General features: G+C 33.4%; 1 protein-coding gene across 4 annotated transcripts in view; it reads left to right on the top strand.

Moving 5' to 3' along the window:
* Positions 1-27354, top strand: part of LOC143250879 (anoctamin-6-like) — a 32931-nt gene extending 5577 nt beyond the window's left edge. The window contains exons 4-7 of one of the 4 annotated variants that reach the window (XR_013028417.1): positions 4204-4296; positions 7961-8021; positions 11727-11875; positions 15110-15244. Coding sequence is in view for 3 of the 4 variants with exons in the window: in XM_076502031.1 (XP_076358146.1) it covers positions 4204-4296; positions 11727-11875; positions 15110-15236 (369 nt within the window). In the remaining variant the exon portion in view is untranslated. Of the gene's footprint in view, positions 1-4203; positions 4297-7960; positions 8022-11726; positions 11876-15109; positions 25447-26503 lie in introns of those variants that run through there. The other 3 variants (XM_076502032.1, XM_076502031.1, XM_076502033.1) reach the window with 3 other exon arrangements.
* The last annotated feature ends 204 nt before the right edge of the window (positions 27355-27558 follow it).

Genomic DNA, 27558 nt, shown 5'->3' with positions numbered 1-27558 from the left:
AGAGAATTGTTTTCAAAACAAATGAAAAGCATCAGACCTTGATGCTCTCGTTGAACAGTTGCCGTCTCCCTTTCTAATCCTGGGGTACTTTAATGGACATCATCCTCTCTGGGGAAGTGCTGTTATTGATTGGAGGGGTCGCTCTGTAGAGTGTATGCTGTCTGATCACGATCTTTCTCTTTTCACTACTGGTTCTTCCACTTATTTTCATGCACCTAGTCAGTTCTTTACTGCGACTGATCTCTGAATTTGCTCCCCTTTACTATTCTCCCAAATCCTCTAGACAGTGATCATTTTCCTATACTTTTGAGAGAAACTGGCCGTGGTCGATGTCACCTGACCCGCGTGCCCCAGTGGAAGCTGGATCAGACAGACTGGTCCACTTTCACTGCTCTCGCAGAACTTAATCCTGCCATCATAAGTCAGCCAATAATAGACGACTGTGTGGCAGTGGTAACTGACTGTATTATACAAGCAGATGCTCAGTGTATTCCAAAAACATTAACACATTTTCCACGATATTCTCATCCGTGGTGGAATCCTGTCTGTCACATGGCACGAAAGGCTCAAAAACGGACCCGGGATACTTTCCTTAGATATCCCACATTTTTAAACCGCATTGCTTTTCAACAGGCCCGTGCACATGCTAGGTGGGTAAGACGTCAAAGACAGAAGGAATCTTGGATTAAGTTCACAAATAGCATATCTTCTACCACCAGTTCCAAGGTCATATGGAATAGGATTTGAAAGGTCAGTGGGCACTACAATTCTGTTTCCCTCTCAATCTTACTCTCTGATGGCCAAGAGGTAGTTGATGTCTGGAGCATCGCCGATACTCTAGGTGAAAGCTTTTGCCGAGTATCTAGCACTTCTGCTTGTTCCTCCAACTTCATGGCCATCAAGACTCTTTCCTTCCGAACTGACTGTCTCTTCGACTATAATCGTCCCTTTACACTGGTGGAACTGAAAATACCCCTTTATCAGTCTGGCAGTACATCTGTTGAACCTGATAATGTACACTATGACATTCTGTGTTATCTCTCTCCTGCTTCTCTTGATAGAGTGGTGTTATGTTTGTGTAACACTCAAATCACTGTAAGAAACATTTTACTTTCTTGCCATCGTTACGATTCTCAATGACGGCACTATTTTAAACATGTTTTTTCCCAGGGATAATCTGTAACATTGGACAGTGTTATTGGTGATGGTAACACTGTCCACCTTGATAAAGTTTCTAGTTTTTTAATGGCCATTAATCTTTTATAATCTCAGTTAAGTGTTGGATATTTATTCATTACACCTTTTTAATTGTTGTTCCCTTTTAAGAGTCTCAATCTCTCTAGTTCAATTTTAAATTGGAAAATGGCCATAACATTAAATAACTCGACACCAGGACTGGAAAGGTCAACTTCAGGTGACTGGCGCTGCTGTTTGAACTACCCATTAGTCATCATGGTGACTTGTTTTTACAATTTTGCTGCATGTCTTTTAACACTTTTGTTACTTTACCTTTTGGTACTGGCCATAATGACAAATAACCAGGACTGGAAAGACCAACTTCAGGTGACTGGTGGTGGTTCTTGTACTTACCTGTTAGTCTTCCTGACAGGCAATGATTATTACCATTATGCTCCAGAAAGTCCTTTACAACTTTGTAGACTGGATGTCAACATTGGTTTTATGCTGTTTTATGTTTTTAATTGCTGTTTTGTTTTTACCTTCATGTCCTTTTATGTATTTTACTTCATTTACTTTACCATTTTACTGGACATTTGGTTAATTATTATTACAATTTTGCTACATGTCTTTTAAAACTTTTATTACTTTACCTTTTGATAATGGCTCTTATGACACATAACCTGGAACCAGAACTGGAAAGGTCAACTTCAGGTGACTAACGCTGCTGTTTGAACTACCCGTTAGTCGTCCTGACGAGTTGTTATTACACTTTTGCTGCATGTCATTTAACACTTTTATTAGTTTACCTTTTAGTACTGGCCATAATGACACATAACCCGGAACCAGGACTGGAAAGGCCAACTTCAGGTGACTGGTGGTGGTTCTTGTACTTACCTGTTAGTCTTCCTGGTGGGTTATGATCATTACCATTATGCTAGAGAAAGTCCTTTACAACTTCTCTTACTCTGGTTTCTCTCTTAACATTGTAGACTAGTTGTCAACATTGGTTTTATGCTTTTTCTGTTTTTCAATGATATTTTGTTTAATGTTCATTTCCTTTTATGTATTTTACTACATTTAATTTATTTTTACCTTTTTACTGGATGTTTGATGCAGATAGCCTAACTGCTTTGTGCCAAAAAACACTAAATCAACCAACCAACTTTTCTCCTTTTGAGACCTTTTATGGGCTGTTTCAAAATGAGTTAAAAATAAATGAAATGCAGCATGTGGTAAATTGGTTAATCCTTATGCTGAGGATAGGTCATAAGTCTTATGTTACATTTTCAGTTATATTTAAAGTGTAACTATCTCACTTTAATATCATTGTACATGAATAAACGTGATATCAAAACATGTTTAATAATTAAAATATTAATATTACATAAGTTTTAAATTCTTAATTTTATAAGGAAATACTTTAAAAAATCCTCAAACTCCCATAGTGTGAAATTGTGTAATTTACCCTCTAGTTTTTGTCTCTTCTCTTATTTATTTTTTTCTCCTAAAAGTAGATGTGGTAGAAATTATTTGTTGTAACATAGTTATTGCTCAAGCAAAGCCTTCTATATAATTAGTTTACAGAGTAATAAATAAGAAAATCAGATCCACTTACCACACCTGCCTCTCACATTCTATCTTTCACAAATTACCAGTAGTTCTTTCTGATGTCATAAACTATATTTATTTACATGCAATAAAAAGTCAAAGATTTAATCTAACAAATTATATATTACATCGTTTTTTGTCTCCAGTTCAAACATTATTTCTGTGTGAAATATTTTGATGCGTTTAGCTGAAGTTTTATCTAGTAGGTGGAAAGCCAGAGAAATTGTGATAGTTGTAGGAGATTGTTTGTTTTCCATGTTTTATTATGTTGTGTATGTAAGTGCATTAATTAAACAAATCAAAATTTTTTTAATCTGTTTGTACCTCTAATACAAAACACTAGGCTTAAATTTTGTTGAAAACAAAAAAATTGAAGATCTAGTGAAGTACTGTAATTTCTTGTTTTTCATATCTATTTTTTATTCATTAAAATGAAAGTAAATAAAATGTAAAAAAGTAGAAACTTGTTAAATTGAAGAAGGTTTAATTAGGTAAGATAACAATAGTACCACAAATGCTTCACAAGGTATGCTTGTGAGCAGTTCATGAGTTACATTATTTGATCATGTAATATATGATACACTTTGTCATGGGATTTTCAACTTTTGTGGTGGGATTATTAGTTAGACACAGTTCAAAGAGCAATAAAACAAAAATATTTTAGTAGAAATTATATTATTACAATATTTAAGCTACTTATGATAAAATCATAGTTTCCTGTTATAGTTTGCAGTCATTATGGAAAGAACATAATGGTAATTTTGATTTGTTTCATTTATTTTTATCATGATGTTTATGAGGAGTGTCAAACAGAACAAATGCAGAGAGAATTAGGGTAGAGAAAATATAAGATAAAATATGAAGTTTTACTGAGAAAAACTTTTGATATTTATTCAAGAAGTTTTGGAGATTACACAAATGAAATTTTATAATTTTCAGATGAAGGAAATTATTTTTTATCCTCATAACCACCATGATAAAAAAAAAGGAAACAAATTACCATATGTTCTTTCCATAATGTAAGAACCACTTTACACTTAGAGCAGTCAATATTTTGATTTCTTTCTGGTGTTTGTATACAAAAATCTTGTAATGTTTACCAAAAACTTGTGAAATTTCAAAGACACACAAAAACATTAAGTCACAGTATGAAAAGTAAAGGTCAGTTTGGGGTCACAAACAAAGTTGATTTGACTGAGCTTGTGGTAAGAGTGCTAAAGTATGAAAAAGTTATTTATATTACTGAAAAACATATTTTTTTATTATTATCTTAAAATTTTCAAACTTTTTTAATTGTGTGAAATATGTTTTAAATCATATATTTATTTATATTTTTACTCACAATACCATTTGTATTGAGAATAGATAATAAGATAACCTCAATGAGGTTACATCTTATTTTTTATGTTTCAATAGAGCACAGTTGGTGTAAACTTTGAAATTCATGCCCCGTGGGAAGTTTTAACCCGATATGCTGAAATAATAAAGATGAAAATGCTGATGAAAGAGGTAAGATGATTCAGTGATAGCTTGCTGTATAGTTTACAAGGAGTATTTGTTCATTGTTTTGTAAAGATATGTTAGCTTATTATGACAGACTGATGAAAGTGTGATGGAAGTTTTACCAGTATTTAGAATTATGTTAAAAACTTGTACTATATTAATTATAACCAAATATTTATGTAATTATTCTTTTTCAACTTTGTATATTCTACTTCAAATTGTCCTACTGTTTCAACTATATGCAAGTTTGAACTAAAAAATATTAAATTAATTAATTAATTTACATAAGATAAGTATATTTATGATGTGATTAAAAAAGTATCTTCATTAATGGCTTGTTATAGTTTTTACCTCCCAAACAAAACACTGCATCACTGATATTATTAATCACAGCTGAAGTTATTATACTATTACTGTATTTAGTTGTAATACATTTATTGTTTTGTATATTCATGGATTTCCCTTTTTGTCTGGTGGAATGTGTTAAGTTTGTTTCCTTTGCATGACCATAAAACACAGTATGATGTTCTTTTTTAAACGATGTTCAGCAGCTGTGTTATTAATCCACCACTTGAAGTAATTCTTTAATTTAATCATGTGATTGCACTGAAAGACTGCTAAGGGTGTTAAGAAGAGAACAGTTTCGATTTTCTCATTTTTGGATTTAGTAAAGTAAAATGCAAATAAATTCTGAGCATTTACAGTCATTTCTGAAGATGTAATTTTAAAGTAACATATCAAGGGAGCTGAAATCACTTATGTCTTAAATGTTGCATTTTGTAGAAAAGAAATATTACATATTTGGATAGGGTTTTTTTGTCTACCATCACATCCATCCTGGTTGATAAATCCTTGTGTTGAAAAAATGTTTGTGTTGGCACAGAAATGTTACATACAAAAGATGGATTTAAAATCCTGTTTTTACATACTTTTAATTTGGAATCTATAATAAACTAATTAAGAAAAATTTACAGTTTAATGTGATATGAAAAATTTCTTCATGAAATTCCACATAGTGGTTATATTCCCAGTCTTTGCTGCTCCTGAGATATCTTAATGTTAAATGTATGTGTAATGAAGAGGTCAATGGAACAGTACTAACTTATGAATTGTAAAAGATATATCACAGCTTTTATAGTTTGCTAATTTTTTTTCATATATATAACAGGATAAATTACTTTTTATGAAATTTTAACGGGTTTTATTTGTTCCACAATATTTTGCATAGAATTGTCTGCTATAAAACTTAACTACTGATTGTATAACAACTATAGCAGTGACAGTTTGAAATAATTTTCAAAATGTTTGGCAAAATTTGTGCATTTTAGTTTGGATTAAAATGATAATTATAACATTCTTTTATTATTTTGAAAATGATCATGTTGTTATAGTATTCCTTTGATATTTTGTATACATCAATACTGAAATATTACACATCAGAAAGGACATAAAATGCTAAGATACGTGAATTCTGATGAATCATAAGTTAGAAAAAGTGTTCTTTCTTGCACTCTTTACATTTTAGAAATTAATCTAACTTTTGGAAGCAAAATGTAAAGGTCAGTGCCTATAAATGTCTTCCTGAGAACAAGAATGTATAAAAATAAATATATTTATATTAATATATTTGAGAAGTGTTTCAAATAATTGAAATGTTGTCAGTTCTTTCTTTAGAGTTATGACAACACTTTATACAATCTTTATAATAATGAATCAACTACTACTTGCCACCTAAGTGATGTAAAACACTATAAAGCTGTGGTTTAAGACATGGATAGATTTGAGATAAAAACTCTTAATGTAGCATCTATGCTAAGTTTGTTTGTATATAATTTATTTTTGACAAGTAGAAAGCTTTTATTAATAACAGATGAAGGTGTGGACATTGGCTTTTAAAAACTTAGTTTATGGTGATTATTGGTTCTGAAGTAAAGGACATAATGGGTATGTTATTGAATGGAATTCCTTTAATTCCAGCATTACTTCATCTTTTGCATGTAATTAAACATTGATTTTGTGGTATGGCTGAATGCCATATCCTTGTTTATTATCTTTAGAGTAGAAGGGTACATTTTCCTAAGCCAAATTTTTAAGTTTGCTCTGCACTTGTTTGAGATGTGGTTTTGAAGCTTATTACTGTTTTTGAATATATTCTTGCAAATTTTTTCATGGCTTTTAAATTGTTTTCAATTGTTTTGCTCTTCTCAATATTCTGTATAAACATCTTTCCTCACAGAGGACTGTGATGTATTGAGTGTATTCAGTAAATCCTTTCACAGCTGTATTGCACTGTCAAATTATTTAAACTGTGTTGTCGTTATAAACATTCCGTATTAATATTCTTCTTCATAAAGGGCTTTGACAAACATTCTGGAGTCTGTTCTGTAAGTATATTCATGACATTTAATATTGTCAAAGGACCATAGATTTGCCATAAACCAAATGTATACAAGTTAATCATTTTACGTACAGTGCTGTAACTCAAATTTATCACATCATACTAGAGAATTAACATGCGGACCTTTCTTTTAAAGTGTGATTAACCATCTGTATTAGTGATAACTCTCATTCTTTTCATTCTCTAAATTGTAGCAGATACCTATTTATATCATCTTTTACAAAGTGGAACCTGATACTTAATATTCACTTGAAAAATAAATTACAAAGGAGATAACTCATTATATTTGCACTTAAGCATTATTTTTGTACTGCAATGACTTTCATTCATTCTGAAGCAACTAGTGCTACATACCACTTATATTCTTTAAATATGTTTACAAATGCAGGTTTACTGTGGTGAATAAAGGAAAATTCAATCATATAAACTGTAGTCCCCGACTACAAGGAGTTTAGTTTTCTACTTTGCCCTTTTCTGGGTTACTGATGAGGGGAGCTGATTTCGAATAAACTGCTCTAATTTGGTGAAAAGTAATGTTTCAAATTATAAGCTTGGCTTCATGTTTTTTTCTTACTAAAATATATATATATATATATATGATAATGAGAAAAAGAGTCAACATTATTCTAAAGACCACAGTCACTCCTTGTACCATCCCTAATTGTTATGTAACGTAATACATTCAACTGGTGGGAACTTATTCAGTGTTACATCATCACTGTTTACAAGGAAGGGATGATAGGAGGATGTCAACAGTACAATGTGGAGTTGGTGTGATAAAAATTCTATTGTTGTGATACAATACTTTAACAGAAGGCTACATCAAAGTCAAGACCATTATGTAATTAATTTGAATGTCTGATACAGGGTAGCTGTCCACATAGAACAGATGAAAATCAACTGAGTAATAAATATTGCTAATTAAATATACGGTTTTACATTTTTGCTTGTAATCTCTTTGTTGTTGTCAGTTGAGTATTGTTGTTTGTTAGTGATATTCTTGGCTGTAATCCCAGTAATACCTCATGATAATAATTAGCTTAGGTGATTTAGGATAGGCTTAATTCCATGTAATAAGCTAGCAATGTAAATTAATTTTTATAATTAAAATGTAATGATAAAGCTAGTACTAATAAAAATAGATTTATAAAACAAACTCACCAGTACTGGTACCACAAAAATCCATAAAACAATTCTCCACTTTGTGCATTGAAGATTCAATAAATTAGGAAAATAACTAAAATTTATGCAACAACTATTTCTTTATTGCAGAGCATAGTTTCAAATAAAAGTACTCTGATAACAAGAACATTACTTCACTGTGGCTGCACATGTGAGTTTGATTATATTTTTATTGATGTGTAAGTAAGGAAGTAATGAATAAAGTCAAACTGTAAGAAGTAGCTGGAAAGCTAACATCATTATTATTATTATGACTAAGGACAAGATGTAGTACTAATGGTAAATACATTTACTATAACAAAATTACTGTTAGTACTGTAATAATACACCATGCAAAGAACATGCTTTAATTATATATAGTAAGATATTAAAGAGAAGTAAAGCTAATCGTGGCTGCAATATAACAGTGATTCATTATTACCTTAAAATTAATTTTGGAGAAATTATATTGTTGATTGTTATGTATTGTAATTTATCTCAGATCAGTCTCCAATTTATTATGTAACGTACATAATGTAGTACAATTTCAAACAGCTGGAAATTTTAATTTAAATGTTAATTAAATGTTTATATGTATTAAATTTATGTCATTTGTCAACAAGATTAATACACACAAAAGATATTTAATGTCCTTGTAGATATACTAATTCCATAACTTAATTCACTGAAGTTAAACAGGTTGTGATATTCAGTATCTATAAAGATTCCTGATCAAATTCTATCATTTTCTGATTAATAAGCATTAATCTCAATTATAGCTTCTGTGGCTTGTAGTGATAAAAAAAATTGTTCTGGTTTTTGGTGCATTGATTTATATGGCTTAAGGAGATAAGCTTGAATGTTAAACCATTTTAAAAAATGTGTAAGCATTTTTGTAAAACAAATATTGTTGATTCTTACTCTTAAGAATCTTCTACAAAGTTAGAAAACAGCTGGGACTTGCACAATACACATCCAACAATATACACTACAAGCATCAAATTGAAACAAACGTAGGCATCAGAACAAATGCATAACAGTAAGTCTGTTGCATGATGTGTGAAATATTTGAAAAAAGTTTTATTATTTTGTAAAACTGTTACTCGTGTTATTGGTGGCAAAAAAGATTATTGGATTTCTAACAATGTTGAAAAAATATGGTGTTCACCTCGTGATAGGGGAAACATCATTTGTGAAACATTAGAGTGAGCATATGAGCTCTGTCTGTGAAATCTTGTAATGTTGTTTAACATAACTGTTATTTGTTAATATAGATTAATATGTTTTGATTGTTTTTTTCTTTTCCCAAAGTGAATTCGGGTAAATATGTTTAATAGTGTTTAGAACTCTGATTATTACTTTCATAAACACAATTAATATGCAAAGATTTATTAAAGTCTTTCTTACTTAGATTTATTGTGTAAGATATTGAAGTTTGAAGAAATATAAATCTGAAACTTGTGAAAATAATTCCTACAGATATTTCCTGTATTTCTTGGGAAACATGTTGGACAAATTGTACATGTTAAGTAAAAATACATAGCTTATAAGAAATTGTCTGTTTTAAAACTGTGATAACTTTAATGGAAAATATTATCATAGAAAGATCTAACATTGAGTGTTAATTCCTGTAGTTTGTAAAATATATTGAAATTATTTATGAATGATATTTTTAAAATTTTAATTAAAATAAAATGGTGTAATTATTACTATTATCAAATGTTTTTATTTGGTTTGATTTTTTGAATTTTGCACAAAGCTGCATGAGGGCTATCTGTACTAACTGTCCCTAGTTTAGTAGTGTAAGACTAGAGGAAAAGCAGCTAGTCATCACCACCGACTGCCAACTCTTGGACTACTCTTTCATGAACAGATAATGGGATTGATTGTCACATTATAATGCCCCCACCACTGAAATAGTGAGCATGTTTGGTATGATGGGGATTTGAACCCACGACCCTCAGATTACGAGTCGAGTGCCTTAAAAATATGGCCATGCTGGACCGAGTGGAAGTATCAACATCATCATGGCTAGGAGGGTGGTTTACACTGATTGAAGAATGCTGTCAATGCTGTTTGTCTAGCATGCTCACATTTTATCTCTATAAAGTTCTTTAGGGCACTTTCAACATCGTGTTCAATTATTAAGGCTTCAATCACAATTTTGGTCATTTTTAGTCTGGATTTTCACAGTTTGATAAAATAGTAAAAATGAATTTGACAGCTTTTTCTGTTTTAAAACAGTTGTGGTTCTGGTTCTTAGTCGTCTTTCTATTCATAATCAGCAAATTTTTGGTCAGTGTTTTATCAATTCTTCATTGGTCATTTGTTTATAGTATGATTTAAGTAAGTCATTGATGAATTGCTCTTCAATTCCATTAAAATCCAAACTGATGTGCTAATGATGTGATCTTTTTTCCATAGAAAAACATCTCTCTACTGCAGAGCAGAAAAAGTTGTAAACAAATCCTCAAAAATTGTTTTTGTTACTTAAACCTGTTCTGTTTGGCATCTTCTTCCAACATAGATCAGTCTCTCAAATGTTGAAAACTTGATGGGTCACATATCCTCTTTGTTTAATAATATCTTTTAAAACTGGTTGGCACATTAATGTTGCTTCCATGTCAGCACTTGCTGCCTTTAGGCTGTGTAAATTATGCTCTTTTTGGTTTTAATCTGTCAAGTCAGCCTTTGTTATCCATTATCTTAGGGCAATACTGATTTAGTAACTTAACAGATGCAGGTGTGGAAGACTTAGTACTTTGGATAATTTTTTCTTTCTTGATAGTTACTGTAGTTGATGGTGAGAACTTAAATGCTTTGGAATTTATTGCAAGTCTGGCTTCTGGCTTTTGTCAAACTTCTTGATGGTTTCCAATTTTGTTGTTACTGAAATGGCTTTTATTGCAATTTTTTGGCTTACTGCTGGCACTGGAATCACTTGCAGTATGCTTACTAATCATTTTTTATTATAGGGCCTAGTACAGAGTAAATAAAACTTTATGAGTACATTGGTTAACACCTATCACAATTCAAACAAGACACTTGGGATGTATGAACTCTTCGCAATTGGGCTGGTTAAACATCATGACGTGTCATGATGTTTAAGCAAGTTACATTCAAAATATAATTAAACCACTTAACTACTATGATGTACGAACAAACTTGACAACAAACCATAGATGATATTGCAGATTTTAATATTATATAAATTTTTAGTTCTTAATAATATAAGAAAATATTTAACAACAATTTTAAATTACCCTAGTGTGAGAATTTGAATATAATAATATAAGAAAATATTAAAAAACAATTTTAAATTACCCTAGTGTGAGAATTTGAATATTTGTTCTTCAGTTATTTCCTCTTTTGAACTTTCCCCTTGAACTATGAAATGTTATGTAAAATGTCATTAATATTCTAAATCTTTATCTTGTATCCTTCAATCATATGGAACTACAGAGTAAGCAATGAATATGCAAGAACCTCTTGCCACACCCACCTTCAACTTGCTAAAATTTACAAATTGCTAATACAAGTCTTATTAAATTTATAATCAACAGGAAGTCCAGAATACAAATGATTGATTAAAGAATGATTCATCCTATATGATCTTACAGATAATTGATAAATTTAGCTAATTAGAGAGCCAGAGACAGTGAGACAAACTGGGTATATCTTGCTTCAAACATAAATTATTGTGATATTACATATTTCTTCCTTTCTCTCTCTCTTTTGAAGAATGGTTTCAATTTTTTCACTGGTTATAAATTATACTGTGATAAATTTGTTATACATTTCACATGTATTTCTGAGGAGTTCAGCATTTCTGAAATCATACACCAGTTTAAAAAATGTATTTTTGTATTTCTTTTAGGTACCAGAATTTCAGTATTCAAGGTGTGATAATAAAAAATTAAAAAGAGGTATAAGCAGTGTTTGTCATACAATTTCAAACCTCTTTGCCTCCAAAATATCAAAGAGGCAACAGTTTACAACTGAATACAGAAGAGCTAGGGAATACTTGTAAGTACACATGTTTGGGCTTTTTGGATTTTATTTGCTATAAATCTTTGTGATTTTTGGTCAGGTGATATTCTGTACATTTAGTTTTTTAATATTTTTTAATGTTTGGTTAAATGTTGGGCTAACTGCATTAGGATTTTAATGCTACAACATCCCAATGGGTAAAAGTATGAACATGTTTGGGAACAGGGATCTGAACTCACAACCAGCGAGTCAAACCGTTACCATCATTTCTTTTTACTATGGGCTTGGTTGAATCAGCCAAGTTTGTGACCCCAAATTTATCTTTATAGTTTCAGCACAATAATTTCTAATACGTTTTGTGTATCTTCATAAAAATCTCATCAACTGTGAGTAATCACTAAATCATTTGTTGAGAAAAACATAATTTATAATGAAGTATCTTTCACTGCAAGAGTCTGTGAATATGTGGAATCAGAAAATTGACTTCTGTGGGTGCAAAGTGATTATCATGTAGATTAAAAACACTTAAATCATCTGAAATTTAAATTTAAACATCATAAATAAACTTAAAACATTTTAGTCAGTAAAACTAGACTGAATTTTGTATTATTCCACCCAAACTCTGTATGAGATTTGTCAATATGACCAATTTTGTAACCATTAAAATAAATCAATTTTTTTTTCTATTGTGTGTAATATATACTTACAACACCTGTCAGCATCTCTTCGGTATCCTTTAGTGCAAGTGAGGTTTTCTGCTGGAACATACACTGAAGAAAACAATAGAAAGTTTAATCTTTTTTTAGCTCATTTACTGTCATTGATAGGAATAGAAAGTTTTACAGAGTGCAAGATTCGTGCGAAAAATAAAACGTGTTCTTCAAAACGGTTTCTTAACAGCAGACTTTTATTTCTTTATATGCTGAGTAACTGAGTCAATTCATTAAACTAATCACAGAAACTTGGAATTTTATGAAAGTACTCACAGTTCTTCTCTTTATCAATTATGTTATACCTTGAGGTACGTTTCATTTCCTTTGGTATTTCACTTGTAAAATTTTTGTTTGGCAAAGTTGTGGATGTATCAAGATTTCTACCTTGAGTCGACTTGAATACATAATATTACTTATCGTAATTTTAAGTTATTGATTATTCAGATAACGCTAATAAAAATCCACTTCGTAAATATGGTTTGTATCTTTCCATTTCGTAAGATTTCGCTTGAATATACAGAAGCTGAGTTCATAATATCAACATTCACTTTGGCATGGTTGATACAAGCATTTGCAGAAGGCTGGCTGGAATGTAATTCCAAGTGGTGAAGGTGGCTTTACGAAGATCACGCACTGCTTGGAAATTATGTCCATTTCTATAGACTTCCCTTTCCATCTACCCCCAAACATTTTCAATGGGGTTCAGTTTGGGCAAATACGCTGGATGGTCCAAAAGAATCATATTATTCGCCATTAAAAAGTCCTTTGTCCTGCAGGCACTGTGGATTGCAGCATTGTTCTGCAGAAAGATCCAGTCATTTCCACACAAGCAAGGGTCTTCAGTCAATAATGATGCTCTCTCCAACATGCCAATGTAGCCAGCTGCTGTTTGACGCCCCTGTATAACCTAAAGCTCCATTGTTTCATGGAAGGAGAAAGCACCCCAGATCATGATTGACTCTCCTCCACTGTGTCAAGTAGAAAGTGTCTCTGGTGCGATATCCTTATTGTACCAGTAATGTTGGAAGCCATCTGGATCATCCAGGTTAAATTTTTTTCTCATCAGAGAACAAAACTTTTCTACGTCCCATGTTTGGTGCTTCTCAGCAAAGTTTAACCGAGCTGTTTCGTGGTGTGGAAGGAGGCGTGGCTTTTTGAGGCATTTATGGTTTTAAAGCCTTTCTCTCGTAGATGCCTCTTATTGTTCTTGAGCTGCATTCTGCGTCCGTAAGGGCCTTAATCTGGTTTGATAATCAGCTGGTGTCTTGCTGGACAACCCATCGAATCCTCCTGCTGAACGCCGGCGAAATTTTCTTGGGCCAACCACTTGAAATTCTCGTTCCGTGTCCCCCAGGGTGTTTTAAGAATTTACAACAGCAGTTTTACTCTGCTTAATCTACTAGCGATGGTACGTTGAGAGAAATCTTGCTTTTGCAGCTCGACAATTCTGCCAGTTCAAACTCTGTCAACTTTTTAGCCTTTGCCATGTTTTTACCCAATGTAACACAGGAGATATCAGTGGAAGATGTTGACAATGCTAATGCTTGAACACAAATGACTAAATTTCGTGACGTGTTTACCAATTAACGCTTCATTTCAGTATGGTCTTAAACTTTCGACCAGCTAGTATTTAGGCTAATTTCACAGTATTCACATTTTCCCTATTAAATGCTAAAAACGTTTTTTTATTTTTTATTTTTCCATTTGTTATTTTCATATTTTGAAGCTGTACTCAAATAAGTGGCTGAGTCTAACAATGCAAAAGGCATATTTTTCTTTATGTTCATTGGCCTTAAGATTTTGGCCAGCGGTGTATATAGTTTTCTTGCCCTTGATCTATATCAACATAAATACACCCACCACACAAGTTATAAATAACTCGGGGAACATATAGCTCATGTTGTCATTATGAATGATGTGATAAGTGAAATGTTCATGAATGTACATTGTGGTTTAATGTTTTACTTCATGATGAGTTTTTGTTTTGCAGAAGTGAAAACATGAGTCAGTCAGTAATGGCACTTTTGATATTACTTGCCCTTTATGATTTTAAAAAAAATTACAGAGTAATAAATCACAATTTACTTCAAGAAACTAATAACTTGGATGGTTGTTATAATGTTGTGTAAAGCCATCATATGTAAAGTTGGTTAGAAAGGAATTTAGATGTAACAAAGGATTTGTCTTTATTATTAAGCCTGTATGGTTCATCAGCTTCTATATTAAAGATTTTATATTGACAAGTAAGATCTATATAATAGTGCATGTAATGTTACATCACAATAAGATCAATAACATAAATCATAACATCCTTTACTGGCCCAGTACAGGGTTCCAGTAAGAAAAGAATATTGTCATATTACTACATCTGTATCTATTAATAAATGTAGTGCATCATTATTTAATGTGTTATACATCTAAAGGAACTCTAATAGTTAATTACTTTGTAAATGTGACTTGTTGCTCTAACAGGTGAAAGAGGTTTGTAATTTTAAAAATATTTTGTTCACGTATGTTCATATTTGTGTAAAAGTTATTTTTCCTGGTCTTGTTAAAGATTTGATGTTCCAGCGAGGAAAGAAGATTTCTTTAACCCAGCCCAATGTGCTCAAATTGTGAATTTTATTTTGAAGCAGAAAAGATTTAGTAATAATACAGGAGAATTTTATGCATTTGGCAAGTGAAAAAAAAATTATTTCCCGTAATATATTTTAACATAATATGTATTTAATTTCCTCTCTGTATAATTTACTGTGCATCAGAATTACTGAAAAAAATTCATGAGCTGAATTTATACTTTTTGAAAATAAATTTCTTTATTATGAACTGAGTCATTAGATAATCTAGAAGCAAAAACTGAATTTTTTCAATTAATTTTATATAATATGAAATTATTTTATGTATCATGCTTATATGTTTTTCCTTGCATTTTAATGTGATAACACTTAGTGATGAGTTTATAATAATTAAAATGCATGTAGGTAGCTTTTTTTGAGAGGTGCTAAAAGTATAAAAAAAAGTTTCCAAACAAAGAAAACTTTTTAAATTGACTTTTGTAATATTTTCTGTAAGTCTTCCAACTATTCCATAAGGCAGTTCATTGTGTTTACTTGTAATAAAGTTTTACACAAAGTACCATCATATACAAGTGGTGATACAAATTTCAGTTTTGAGTACAAATTAGCTGTCATAAATTATGTTTACAGTTTTGCTGTGACCTCTGCTGTGGGTGATTCAAAGTGCTCGTGCCACAATTGCCTACCATGTTGTACACAAAAATGAATTAAACACTTTTATGAAGAGTCTATATTAATAAATTTAGTTTTTAATTCACTTTTATGTTTTGGCCAATCAGTTTTAAATTTTGAAAAGTAACATAACAAAGGTTGTAAGATGTAACTTTTCAGTATCATGTTAGGATTTACTAACACAAACAGTAAGCTACTAAAATTTATATTAAGATACAAACATGAGCTAAACATTATCACAAGTAAGAATCTGAAATTTGCATAGCTTACCTTTCTGATTTACTGATATATCCTTAAGTTATTTAGTCCAGCATGGTCAGATGGACAGGGCACTTGAATCACAGTCTGAGGGTTGCAGATTTAAATTCCTGTGACACCAAACATGCTTGCATTTCAACTGTCAGGGCATTATAGTGTAACAGTCAATCCCACTATTCATCAGTAAAAAAGTGGCTTAAGAGTTAGTAGTGGGCAGTGATGACTAGCTGCTTTCCCTCTAGTCTAAATTAGGGACATCTAGCACAGATAGTCCTCAAATATTTAGTAGAAATAATGTTAAGAAATCTGTTAATTAAAAGTTACAGTGTGTATTTTTAAATATCTGTGTCTTAAAATACTCTTTGGGTTATAATGATTTATACTTGTCATCATTATATTTTGTTTTGACCTTGTACTGACCAGCTGCTGATTTGTTTTCTCATGTATATATAAAATCCCAAGATGGAATGTCCACCTGAACTTTTCTGTCATATTAAACTTTACAATTTAAATTCAGAGACTTGTATTTTTTAATGTAGTTTGACATAAGACTATTAGTGTGTACTAGAAGTTTTGTTATTTATCACATGATGTGAACAGTTAATGAATCTAATTTTATATAGCAAACTGACAAGAAGTGTTTAATATTCATAAGTTAATACACAGAAAACAAGAAGCTATAATTATTAGAATGTACTGATTGATTGGTTGGCTACCTTTGCTTATTAACACTTGATTATATCTCATAAGTTCCAACTAGATTAAGTTTTAGTCCTAAAATTAATAGTGCTGAATAATATCCATAAATATAAAAATTAATAGTGATAAATAATATTAACACTCTTTGTGTATGGGGTCAGTCCAATAGGAGGGGAAAGCAGCTAGTAATCATCACCCACCGTCAACTCCTGGGCTACTTTTTTTTAATCAACGAATAGCGGGATTTACCGTCACATTATAACACCCCTACAATTGAGAAAAGGAAGAACTAGGTGTTACTTTTCATTGATTTAAACTTATCACGCCCGAACTAGGTGTTACTTTTGATTGATTTAAACTTATCACGCCCGAACTAGGTGTTACTTTTGATTGATTTAAACTTATCACGCCCGAACTAGGTGTTACTTTTGATTGATTTAAACTTATCGTGTCCTTTGATTTAAAATGGATTTTCCCCTTTCTCTCAACAGCTTGTGAACAAAATATCCTCACAGAGATTTAAATTTATTCCTGGAAAATCTCAGAGGAAAAAAATGGCTATAAGTGTAATCAGTTGTGCAATTAGTTTAAAATAAATCAATAAAGCTGGACTGTAATGTGATCCACCAGAAAGAGGTGTGTTTATATTAACTAATTCAAAAGTTCTCTCAAGAAACGTCAGTAGAACGAGGCATAGTGCTTATTGAAAAGGAAAATTAAGCTTATAATTGCATACCCACAAACACAAAATCTTACTTTTGTTCGCTTGTTTGTTTAATTTCGTACTAAGCTACAGGAGTGCTATTTGCGTTAGCCATCCCTAATATAGTAGCGTGAGACCAGAGAAAAGGCAACTAGTCATCAGCACCCTCTCCCAACTCTTGGACTACTATTTTACCAACGAATATTGGGATTGACCGTCCATAATAATGCCCTTGCGGCTGAAGGGGGCGAGCATATTTGGTGTGACGGGAATTCAAACCTGCGACCCTCAGATTACGACTGAAGCGCCCTAACCATCTGGCCATGCCCGGCCGTTGCTTGTGTTTTTCGACAGTAAATATAATTGCACACATAAAGTACACACGTATTCCAACAAAAGTCGACAGATTAAGTCCTAGCTATTTTTCCGTTACTAACGCCATTGACATAGAATTTCAGGCATTTCATAACATGCGAAAACAAATAAACGAACAAAAAAACGTGTGTTGCTTTAACGTCAGCACAAAAACTGCTCAGTCCTAGAGTTTGAATGCATATTAACCTTAGTTCATGTGCCAGAACAAAACGTCACACACACACTAGAATGTGAAATGTGAATGTAAATATTGAAGTTTTCGACTCTTAACGCTTATTACTTGACATGTACTTCTTCCGGCGGTTTCATTTTTATTCTAAACTCTTGGGTATATACCCTTGGCTACTCGGACTCGTTTATTATACAATGTCGGCCAAACAGCCATATCAAGTCACTTGCACTGACTCTTACCGAAGACCGAAAACATGAGTGTTCGTTACTTAGAAGCAAGATTCTATTAAAAACTACATATAAACACCAGTACCGATTTCCTTAGTGGACACAGCCTACCAGCGGTAGTTGGCGAAATCTATTCAACTAAACGTGTTTCGGATTTCTTTCACGGGCTACAGTTTCACATCCGGTTTAATAAAAGAAAGTGATGAACACTTAAGTATTCAGTCTGGTGTATGTCACAACAAATCCAACAATATCACGTTCGAACTTCATTATTTCAGTTCAAACCCGTTAACCAACTCATCTTATGTCAAATTGTTTTTAAATTCAAAATGCGCCACAAAAATGTAAGTAAGACTGAAACTAAAAAGATGCATTTTTTCTTATTTTATTTATCTTTTATTTTTAGCGAAAAAGTTCCACGTGTTACGTAGAAATATTCACGAGGTTACGATTCTTAATGTTTTACTAATACAAAGAATGTTCACTGCAAGTTTTTCATTTTAATAAATCTTTTATAATCTTAACTTTCGACCAAGACCAGAATTCTAAACACGCCTGTTCATAGGGACGCCCCCCGCTTGTACAGCGGTATGTATACGGATTTCCAATGCTAAAATCAGGGGTTCGATTCCCCCCTCGGTAGGCTCAGCAGATAGCCCAATGTGGCTTTGCTATAAGAAAACACACACACACACTCATATGGATTGCGTTTTCCTACAAATAAGCTAAACAACTGTGATGAACGCACATGAGTTGTTTTGGAATTTCGCACAAAGCTACTCGAGGGCTATCTGTGCTAGCCGTCCCTAATTTAGCAGTGTAAGACTAGAGGGAAGGCAGCTAGTCATCACCACCCACCGCCAACTCTTGGGCTACTCTTTTACCAACGAATAGTGGGATTGACCGTCACATTATACACCCCCACGGCTGGGAGGGCGAGCATGTTTAGCGCGACGCGGGCGACGACACATTGTAAACTAGAAATCACTTTTTTGGGTGACAGATTTCTAATAACAGCTGTGTGTTTTAACCAAAGAAGATGTGTTTTTGTCCACTGTATGACGTACTTGCATTTAGATTTCACTTGTTGAAAAATAACCATATTAATTTCCACAAAACGTTATTATAAACAGCTGGTAAGAGAAAACTTTTAAAAAACTCAAACTGCTATCAAACATATTATAACACATAAGTTACACTCACAAAAGAATATAACTTGCTTATAGCAACAAAAGGTGAACTTTAGTTGGCGCATTTCTTAAAAACATTATACAGTATATCTTAATACACGAAGAAATCTTGTAGTTAGAATGACGGAGGAAATCCGTGTTATGCGAGTTTGTTTTAAACCTTTGGAATGTTACATTGTGAGAAACAATAGTGATATTTTATTTATAGCTTTTCACTTCAACAGAAGAATAATTATCAGATAGTAACCATTACATGCAGAAGTTGTTAATATGACCAACTGCAGTTATTGTAAAAGATGCTGACATGGACATTTTAGTTATCTTCAAATGTAAAGGTTGCTGGTTTGAACAAGTGTAATTACCACCACTTGTAACAGTAAGTGTAGTCATTATTACGTGTAGAAGTTGCTGGTTTGAACAAGTGTAATTACCACCACTTGTAACAGTAAGTGTAGTCGTTATTACGTGTAGAAGTTGCTGGTTTGAACAAATGTAATTACCACCACTTGTAACAGTAAGTGTAGTCGTTATTACGTGTAGAAGTTGCTGGTTTGAACAAGTGTAATTACCACCACTTGTAACAGTAAGTGTAGTCATTATTACGTGTAGAAGTTGCTGGTTTGACCAAGTGTAATTACCACCACTTGTAACAGTAAGTGTAGTCGTTATTACGTGTAGAAGTTGCTGGTTTGAACAAGTGTAATTACCACCACTTGTAACAGTAAGTGTAGTCATTATTACGTGTAGAAGTTGCTGGTTTGAACAAGTGTAATTACCACCACTTGTAACAGTAAGTGTAGTCGTTATTACGTGTAGAAGTTGCTGGTTTGAACAAGTGTAATTACCATCACTTGTAACAGTAAGTGTAGTCATTATTACGTGTAGAAGTTGCTGGTTTGACCAAGTGTAATTACCACCACTTGTAACAGTAAGTGTAGTCGTTATTACGTGTAGAAGTTGCTGGTTTAAACAAGTGTAATTACCACCACTTGTAACAGTAAGTGTAGTCGTTATTACGTGTAGAAGTTGCTGGTTTGACCAAGTGTAATTACCACCACTTGTAACAGTAAGTGTAGTCATTATTACGTGTAGAAGTTGCTGGTTTGAACAAGTGTAATTACCACCACTTGTAACAGTAAGTGTAGTCATCATTACGTGTAGAAGTTGCTGGTTTAAACAAGTGTAGATATATCAGATGTCGAACTTGCTGGCACTTGTAAAAGACGTTGATCTAACCAATTGAAACTCAAAAATACCATAATTTGTTAATATTTGTATTGAAAAAATCCCTCCTTGTAGTCACAGAGATATGAAACCCCCTTTTTATCCATATGTTACCTCCATCAATGTAACGGTAAATTTAGAAGTGAGGAATGGACACAAACAATTTCATCCTCTGATAGAACAGCTAGTTACCAAACTTGTTGTTCAATCTGTCTACTGTGTTTACTAATTAATTAGGAATTCAGGAAACCATTACTTGCAATATCGGACAATTTAACTAATGATAAATTACTTCATTTCATATAAAATGTTCGATATTAAAAAATATCACAATCACAACCCATATTTCGATAGAGAAGAAATCAACACAAACATAATCTGAATTTGAAGTGAGGGAGAGGTGCCCCATATACATAAAGTTAGGGGTCAACGTTCCCTCTTGACCTCACAGAAGAACACCACTGACTGCTTCTATATTAAAAATGTTATTTTCGCAATTCAGAGCGTGCATGGAAGTTTCTTGTTTTTTTTTATAATTTGACATGAAATACATCATTGACAAACCAGCTGACATGATTCGCGATTTCAGTCTACTGGATATTATTGTTTTGAATTAAGCACAAAACTGTATCATGGGCTATCATGGCCATCACTGGTATCTGAACCGGGTTTTTAGCGTTGTAAGTTCGCAAACATACCCGCTGTGCCACTGGGAGCAAAACGAGAGAAAGACGTGTAGCTTTGTGCTTAATTCAAAAACAACAACTTCCCTCGTTTTATTTATGTGTATTTGTTCTTTCTCTAAATCTCTATCTTACGCTCTTTCTACTTACACCAAACAGCCCGGGTTGTTTCAGTCACATTAACGTTTCTATATTCACAGAAGACATGCTGTCTGGTTGACAAAGGTTCGCTTATTATTTGAGGTAACTATCTCAAGCCAATATATTTTTTCAACATTTGTTTTAGTTTAGTTTTTCTTATGAACAGAACATTCTGGTTCTGAACAGTCACTAACTAGACAAACGTTCTAGTTTCGCCTTAATAACGTGCTATTTTTAGTACACAATAATCCTTGCAATAGAAATAGTAAAAATGGAACATTTTAGTGCTGTGGTCGTGATCTATGCGGCGTAGCGATCACAGCAGTAGTTCATAAATTACATTAGCATGATAATAAATTATCAGTCCTGGATAGTTTTTGAATATGGCACACCTAAATATACAAACAACATGTCATACTATTACCCTTAATATTCGTAACTTGTATCAGGGGCGTCTCCAGTTTTGCACTCACACACGCAAGGCTATGTGTATGACAAAAACTCGATAACGAATAAATTATGTTAAATATTCATGCAGTTTTAACAATAAACTGAATACTATCTATTCCACCTGGCAGCCCATTAACTAAAATCACCAATATATGAAATTTTGAAATCTATTGAGTATTTCGAAAAGAATAGCTACTGTTAAAACTCAATTTAAGTCCGTAACTGGATCACACTTCAAAGTAAAACATGAAGTAGAAATGAGCTGAATGATGGCCACACCCAGTTTGAGGTCGCACAATGTCAAAAAATCCCAAGTGTTGTAATGTTATCTCGCCCATTCCTGTCTTGTTTCTTTACTTGTTTGTGTTCCCATTCCTACTTCCTAATTTATTTATTTAAAAACATTTTGGACTTGCCTCTTTTTTTTTTTTGTACTAAGTCTTGAGAGTAACTAGATTCTAGGCCTGTCCTTCTTGTAGCTTCTTGGTGATAAGTCTTGAGTGACTAGACTCTAGGCCTGTCCTTCTTGTAGCTTCTTGGTGATAAGTCTTGAGAGTAACTAGACTCTAGGCCTGTCCTTCTTGTAGCTTCTTGGTGATAAGTCTTAAGAGTGACTAGACTCTAGGCCTGTCCTTCTTGTAGCTTCTTGGTGATAAGTCTTGAGAGTGACTAGACTCTAGGCCTGTCCTTCTTGTAGCTTCTTGGTGATAAGTCTTGAGAGTGACTAGACTCTAGGCCTGTCCTTCTTGCAGCTTCTTGGTGATAAGTCTTGAGAGTGACTAGACTCTAGGCCTGTCCTTCTTGTAGCTTATTGGTGATAAGTCTTGAGAGTAACTAGACTCTAGGCCTGTCCTTCTTGCAGCTTCTTGGTGATAAGTCTTGAGTGACTAGACTCTAGGCCTGTCCTTCTTGTAGCTTCTTGGTGATAAGTCTTGAGAGTGACTAGACTCTAGGTCTGTCCTTCTTGTAGCTTCTTAGAGATAAGTCTTGAGAGTGACTAGACTCTAGGCTTGTCCTTCTTGTAGCTTTTCTTACAGATATCTCTTGACACCTAGCTTTTGCTATAGTTTTTTCTTCCATCTAACCAAGGTGGTGTCCCCCAGTAGGACAGAGGTAAGTCTTTGGATTTACAACACTGGAAACAGGGTTTCGGTTTCCTTTGGTAGACACAGCAAATAGCTCAATGGAGCTTTGCTATAACAAAACACACATTAGCTACTTTGGCTGAATTAATGGCTAAGGCCTGTTTTTTAAATTCAGCATTACTGTTTCTAGCCTTATCCATATTCTTGCAGTAATGTTCTCTTTGCTGGGACAAATATTTTTCAAGGTTATCAACGAGTTCTTAGTTAGAACCGAGATCTAGAGAACCTACGAACTTCACTTTTTTTTCTATCAAGTTGATACAGATGCAAGCTGATCGTATTGCGTGTGTGCGTAAACAATTGTAAACCCGAACGTGATGTGAGAACGAATTGTTATTTGGCAACTCACAGAGCGTGTTCGTAATCATAAAATATGGCTATTAGCGTATTGTAAGCTCGTTAGTAGTATTGCAATTTTTACTTTACCAACATTATCCAGTGTATTGGTAGCTTGTTACTCTGTAGTTGTTTTGTTCACTACTTAACACTGTGTGTAAATTACTTAAGGTTTAACTTACATGCTGTTTGTAACGTGTTTGAGATTTTCATTTATACTACACGTCAGGCCCATTCTTACAGTACCTATCTATGATGGTCACGCTGAATAATAAAGATCATTTTTTCGTTGTTAAATGATATGAACTATGGCGACTCCTTTAATTAATGTTTATACATAGTCAAAGAAGGAGTTCTCTCCCCCTTCCTGTGTGTACGTATGTCCACATCACTTTATAGGTATGTGTGTCATTTTGGTGATAAAGAAGACTAATTTTGAACTAAACGTTCTCCAATGGACAGTGGTAAAATTCAACGTTCGATACCCCGCAGCAGACACAACAGATAGCGCAATGTGGCTTTGCTCTGGAATAACCAGAATCAAAATAATCTAGATACCCTGTTTATTTCACAAGAGATAATTATAAATTTCAATTAGAAGAAGCATTACTTACAGTGGAAAAAGTTAAATGTTTGTTTGTTTTCAATTTCGCGCAAAGCTACACGAGAGCAATCTGCGCTAGGCGTCCCTAATTTAGCAATGTAAGGCTAGAAGGAAGGCAGCTAGTCATCACCACCCGTCGCCAACCCTTGGGCTACTCTTACCAACGAATGTGGGGGGGGCACTGATCGCCACATTATAACGGCTGAAAGGGCGAGCATGTTTGGTGTGACGGAGATTCGAACCTGCGACCTTCAGATTATGAGTCGAATGCCTTAACCATCTTGCCATGTTGGGCCTACCAATGTTTATCAGGGTTTTTATTTTATTGTCAAGCTTAACTTTTCAATTCGAATTCCAAGTAACTAAAATGTAAATATTTTTCTTGTGTAGCCAGTGAGAGTAACTTGTTTAACCTTAAGATAAATCTATCTTAAAAGGACTTCAGATATACTGTGAAACAAATAAAGAGTAATTGAAATTTATACTCTTTTATTAATGGCAAAGTTAAACCGCTGATATAAAGTATTACTCGCTCCTCCCCATTTCATTTTTAAGTAAATGAGGTATTTGATTATCCTTCGTGCGATTTCAAATGTAAGTTACTTACATGACAACTCGGTAAGTCTGTTTCTAACCATCTACACAACGATACAGTTTTTAGTTGCGGCTACGAATATCTGATTCAGTGTTGGAACAAGTACCCTTGAATTTAGGCGAATCATAACCGATTACTTATGTTGTGGTGCATGTTGGTTTGCCTTATCCACATGTCAGAGTAACTGTGCCCTTAGTTTTAAAGCAGTTTCACATTCTGACAATTCCATTTTGTGGTAAACTCTGAACAGCCCAAAACAGTTTATTGTAATTGGCCAACTTCTGTTTTTCTTCGAGATGATTCAATAAATGAGTAAAGCATATAAACGTCTCCTAAGAGTTTGTTTTATTTAATTTCTCACAAAGCTACTCGAGGGCTATCTGCGCTAGCCGTTTTAATTTAGCAGTGTAAGACTAGAGGGAAGGCAACTAGTCATCACCACCCACTGCCAACTCTTGGGCTACTCTTACCAACAAATAGTGGGATTGAGCGTCGTATTATAACGGTTGAAAGGGCGAGCATGTCTGATGTGACGGGGATTCGAACCCGAGCATTCGGATTGCCAGTCGAGTACCTTAACCACCTTAGAGAGTAGCTTTGGTTCATGAAATACTTGTTGCACTTCACATTATACAATTTACTTCAAAGTGACTAAACAAAATTGTCAGAGAAAATATTATAATTAGCCTAAACTGAATAATCAATCATATTAATGTCAGATAACATAACTATTAATCAGTTAGCCAGTTTGTATAATAGTCAAATGATAAAGTAACCAACGTTATGTTTTGTTTTGTTTTTGTCATGGCTGTGCATTTACTAATTTAAATTATTCCTCAGCTGCTTTATGCAATGTCTGCTAGTTTTTAATCACTTATAGTACAATTATATTTGCATTGTACGTTTTGCTGTTTAGTTATTAAATAAAGTCAGGGACGGTAGAAGTTTGTTTGCCTCTTTGTTTTAGTTTAGAATAAAGCTGCAAATGAAATATCTGCACTGTTCACTCAGCAGGGATCGGACCCAATATTTAGCGTTATAATCTTTCAAGCTCATCGTTGAGCCACATGAGGATCGGGAAATATAGTAACAGTGAATTTAAAAAAATAGATAAATTTCTCTTATCATTTCTAGCCAAAGTAAGATACAGTTTATTAGATCCGATAACACCTAATCACCACGAACCTTTTAAAATCACAAACACAACAAAAACGTTTTTTTTTTACATTAAGTTTTATTACTTGTTTAAAATGCAACGTGTTGCTGGAGACGGCTGCCATTGATGTTTAATCTATAAAGTAGTTTTTACAATGTACAAGTAAAAAAAGCAACAACTCAACTTAGTAACAATATAAGAAAAGGGTGATGTCAGATATCCAGTCTCAGCTAAAATGTTTACATACTGTTCTACACTGACGTTACTATCTATATACATGCAGTAGTTATTGAGTAAATGCCCAAGTAGGAGAAACATGTACGAGATGCTGTTTTGGTCTGCATAAGTTCGTATCAGCATTTGTTCGTCTGAACACATATGCAAACCTGTTTTGTATAAAAGGTTGTGCTTTTGGAATACGCTTTTACGAAAGAGGCCAACGCTTTCTTTAGATAATTTCTCCGAGATATGTGATGTAAAGTTATGCCTCATCACTTACAGAAAGTTACAGAGCGTCAAATTATTCGCTAGTTCATGAAGGGTTATTAAGCAAATGGATATTGGCAGAAACGTAGGGTATCCATAGTGTACTGTATCCAGAATTCTGAAACATGTTGGGACTACAGTAAAAGTTGTTCCAAAAATATCTAATGATTAATCGCCAAAAACTACTGCCCAAGATGACTGTATTTTGATCAGGTTAAAATATCAAGGTATAAAAATATATTGTAACACTTTACTACAGGAACTGCAGGAACACGTTTATTCCAGGGAATCCAGAAGAACAGCGAACAGGAAACAGGCCAAACAAGGTTATTTTACAAGAAGGGTTCTCTGCAAACTTATATTAACCAGAACTCATCCTCACTGTGCTACGTGTAGAAGACATCACAGGACACCAGCAACATGCCATCTTTTCAGATGAGTTTTGTTTCTGGCTTGCTAAAGCAAATGGTAGGATCAGTGTTCGTCGTTTGCCCGGAATACAGATAAAAGAAGACTATCTTTCCCCAAGGAACACACACGAAGTGGTGCAGTTCATGTTTCGGCAGCTATTCATCATGGTGGAGAACTACTCTTCATATCCTCCAGAGAAACGTTAATGGCACCTCCTACAAGTATCACATGGAAACGATATTTATGCCGTATGCTAGGAAAAAGTTTGGCAATAACTATATGTTCCGGAACGACAACGCAACTGCCCACAGTGTATTGTACAGGATTATCTCGACCAGGAGGACATTACAAGGTTACCATAACCAACAAAGTCTCCAGATTATAATCCCATTTAGAACTGTTGGACAGAGCTGTACCGGAGAACTACTAACTACAACCCTATACCAGCTAAAGTAGCTGGGTTCCAACGCCATCTGGTGATATTAGTATGAAATCACGGTTTATTAGAACGATAACCTCATAAACAACATACTATTTCGCCATATGGATGTTATTAGAATACAACGAAGACCAACCAAATACTGAAGGATTAATATAAGCTTACGTAAGGTTACAGACACCATTTATAGTAACTTGATGTTATATTTTGTCATTGTATATATTTTGGTAAAATTTTAGGTGAAATGCTGAATTACACATTTTTTACAGGTGTCTGATAAAATTGTTTCCTGTTCTAATAAATCGTTCATAATGTCCACAGAACCTGTCTAATTATACAAAGTACACATGCAGATGTTTAATACAATATGTATTTCTCAGTTTGGCAGCGTTAAGTGTATTTGTATCCCATCTTAATATTAATGACCTTATTTATTATAAAATATGCAAATATTTTGACCAAGA

Source organism: Tachypleus tridentatus, chromosome 5 (genome assembly GCF_004210375.1).
Source record: "Tachypleus tridentatus isolate NWPU-2018 chromosome 5, ASM421037v1, whole genome shotgun sequence".
Taxonomy (NCBI): domain Eukaryota; kingdom Metazoa; phylum Arthropoda; class Merostomata; order Xiphosura; family Limulidae; genus Tachypleus; species Tachypleus tridentatus.
This window is presented reverse-complemented; position numbering and strand designations above follow the sequence as displayed.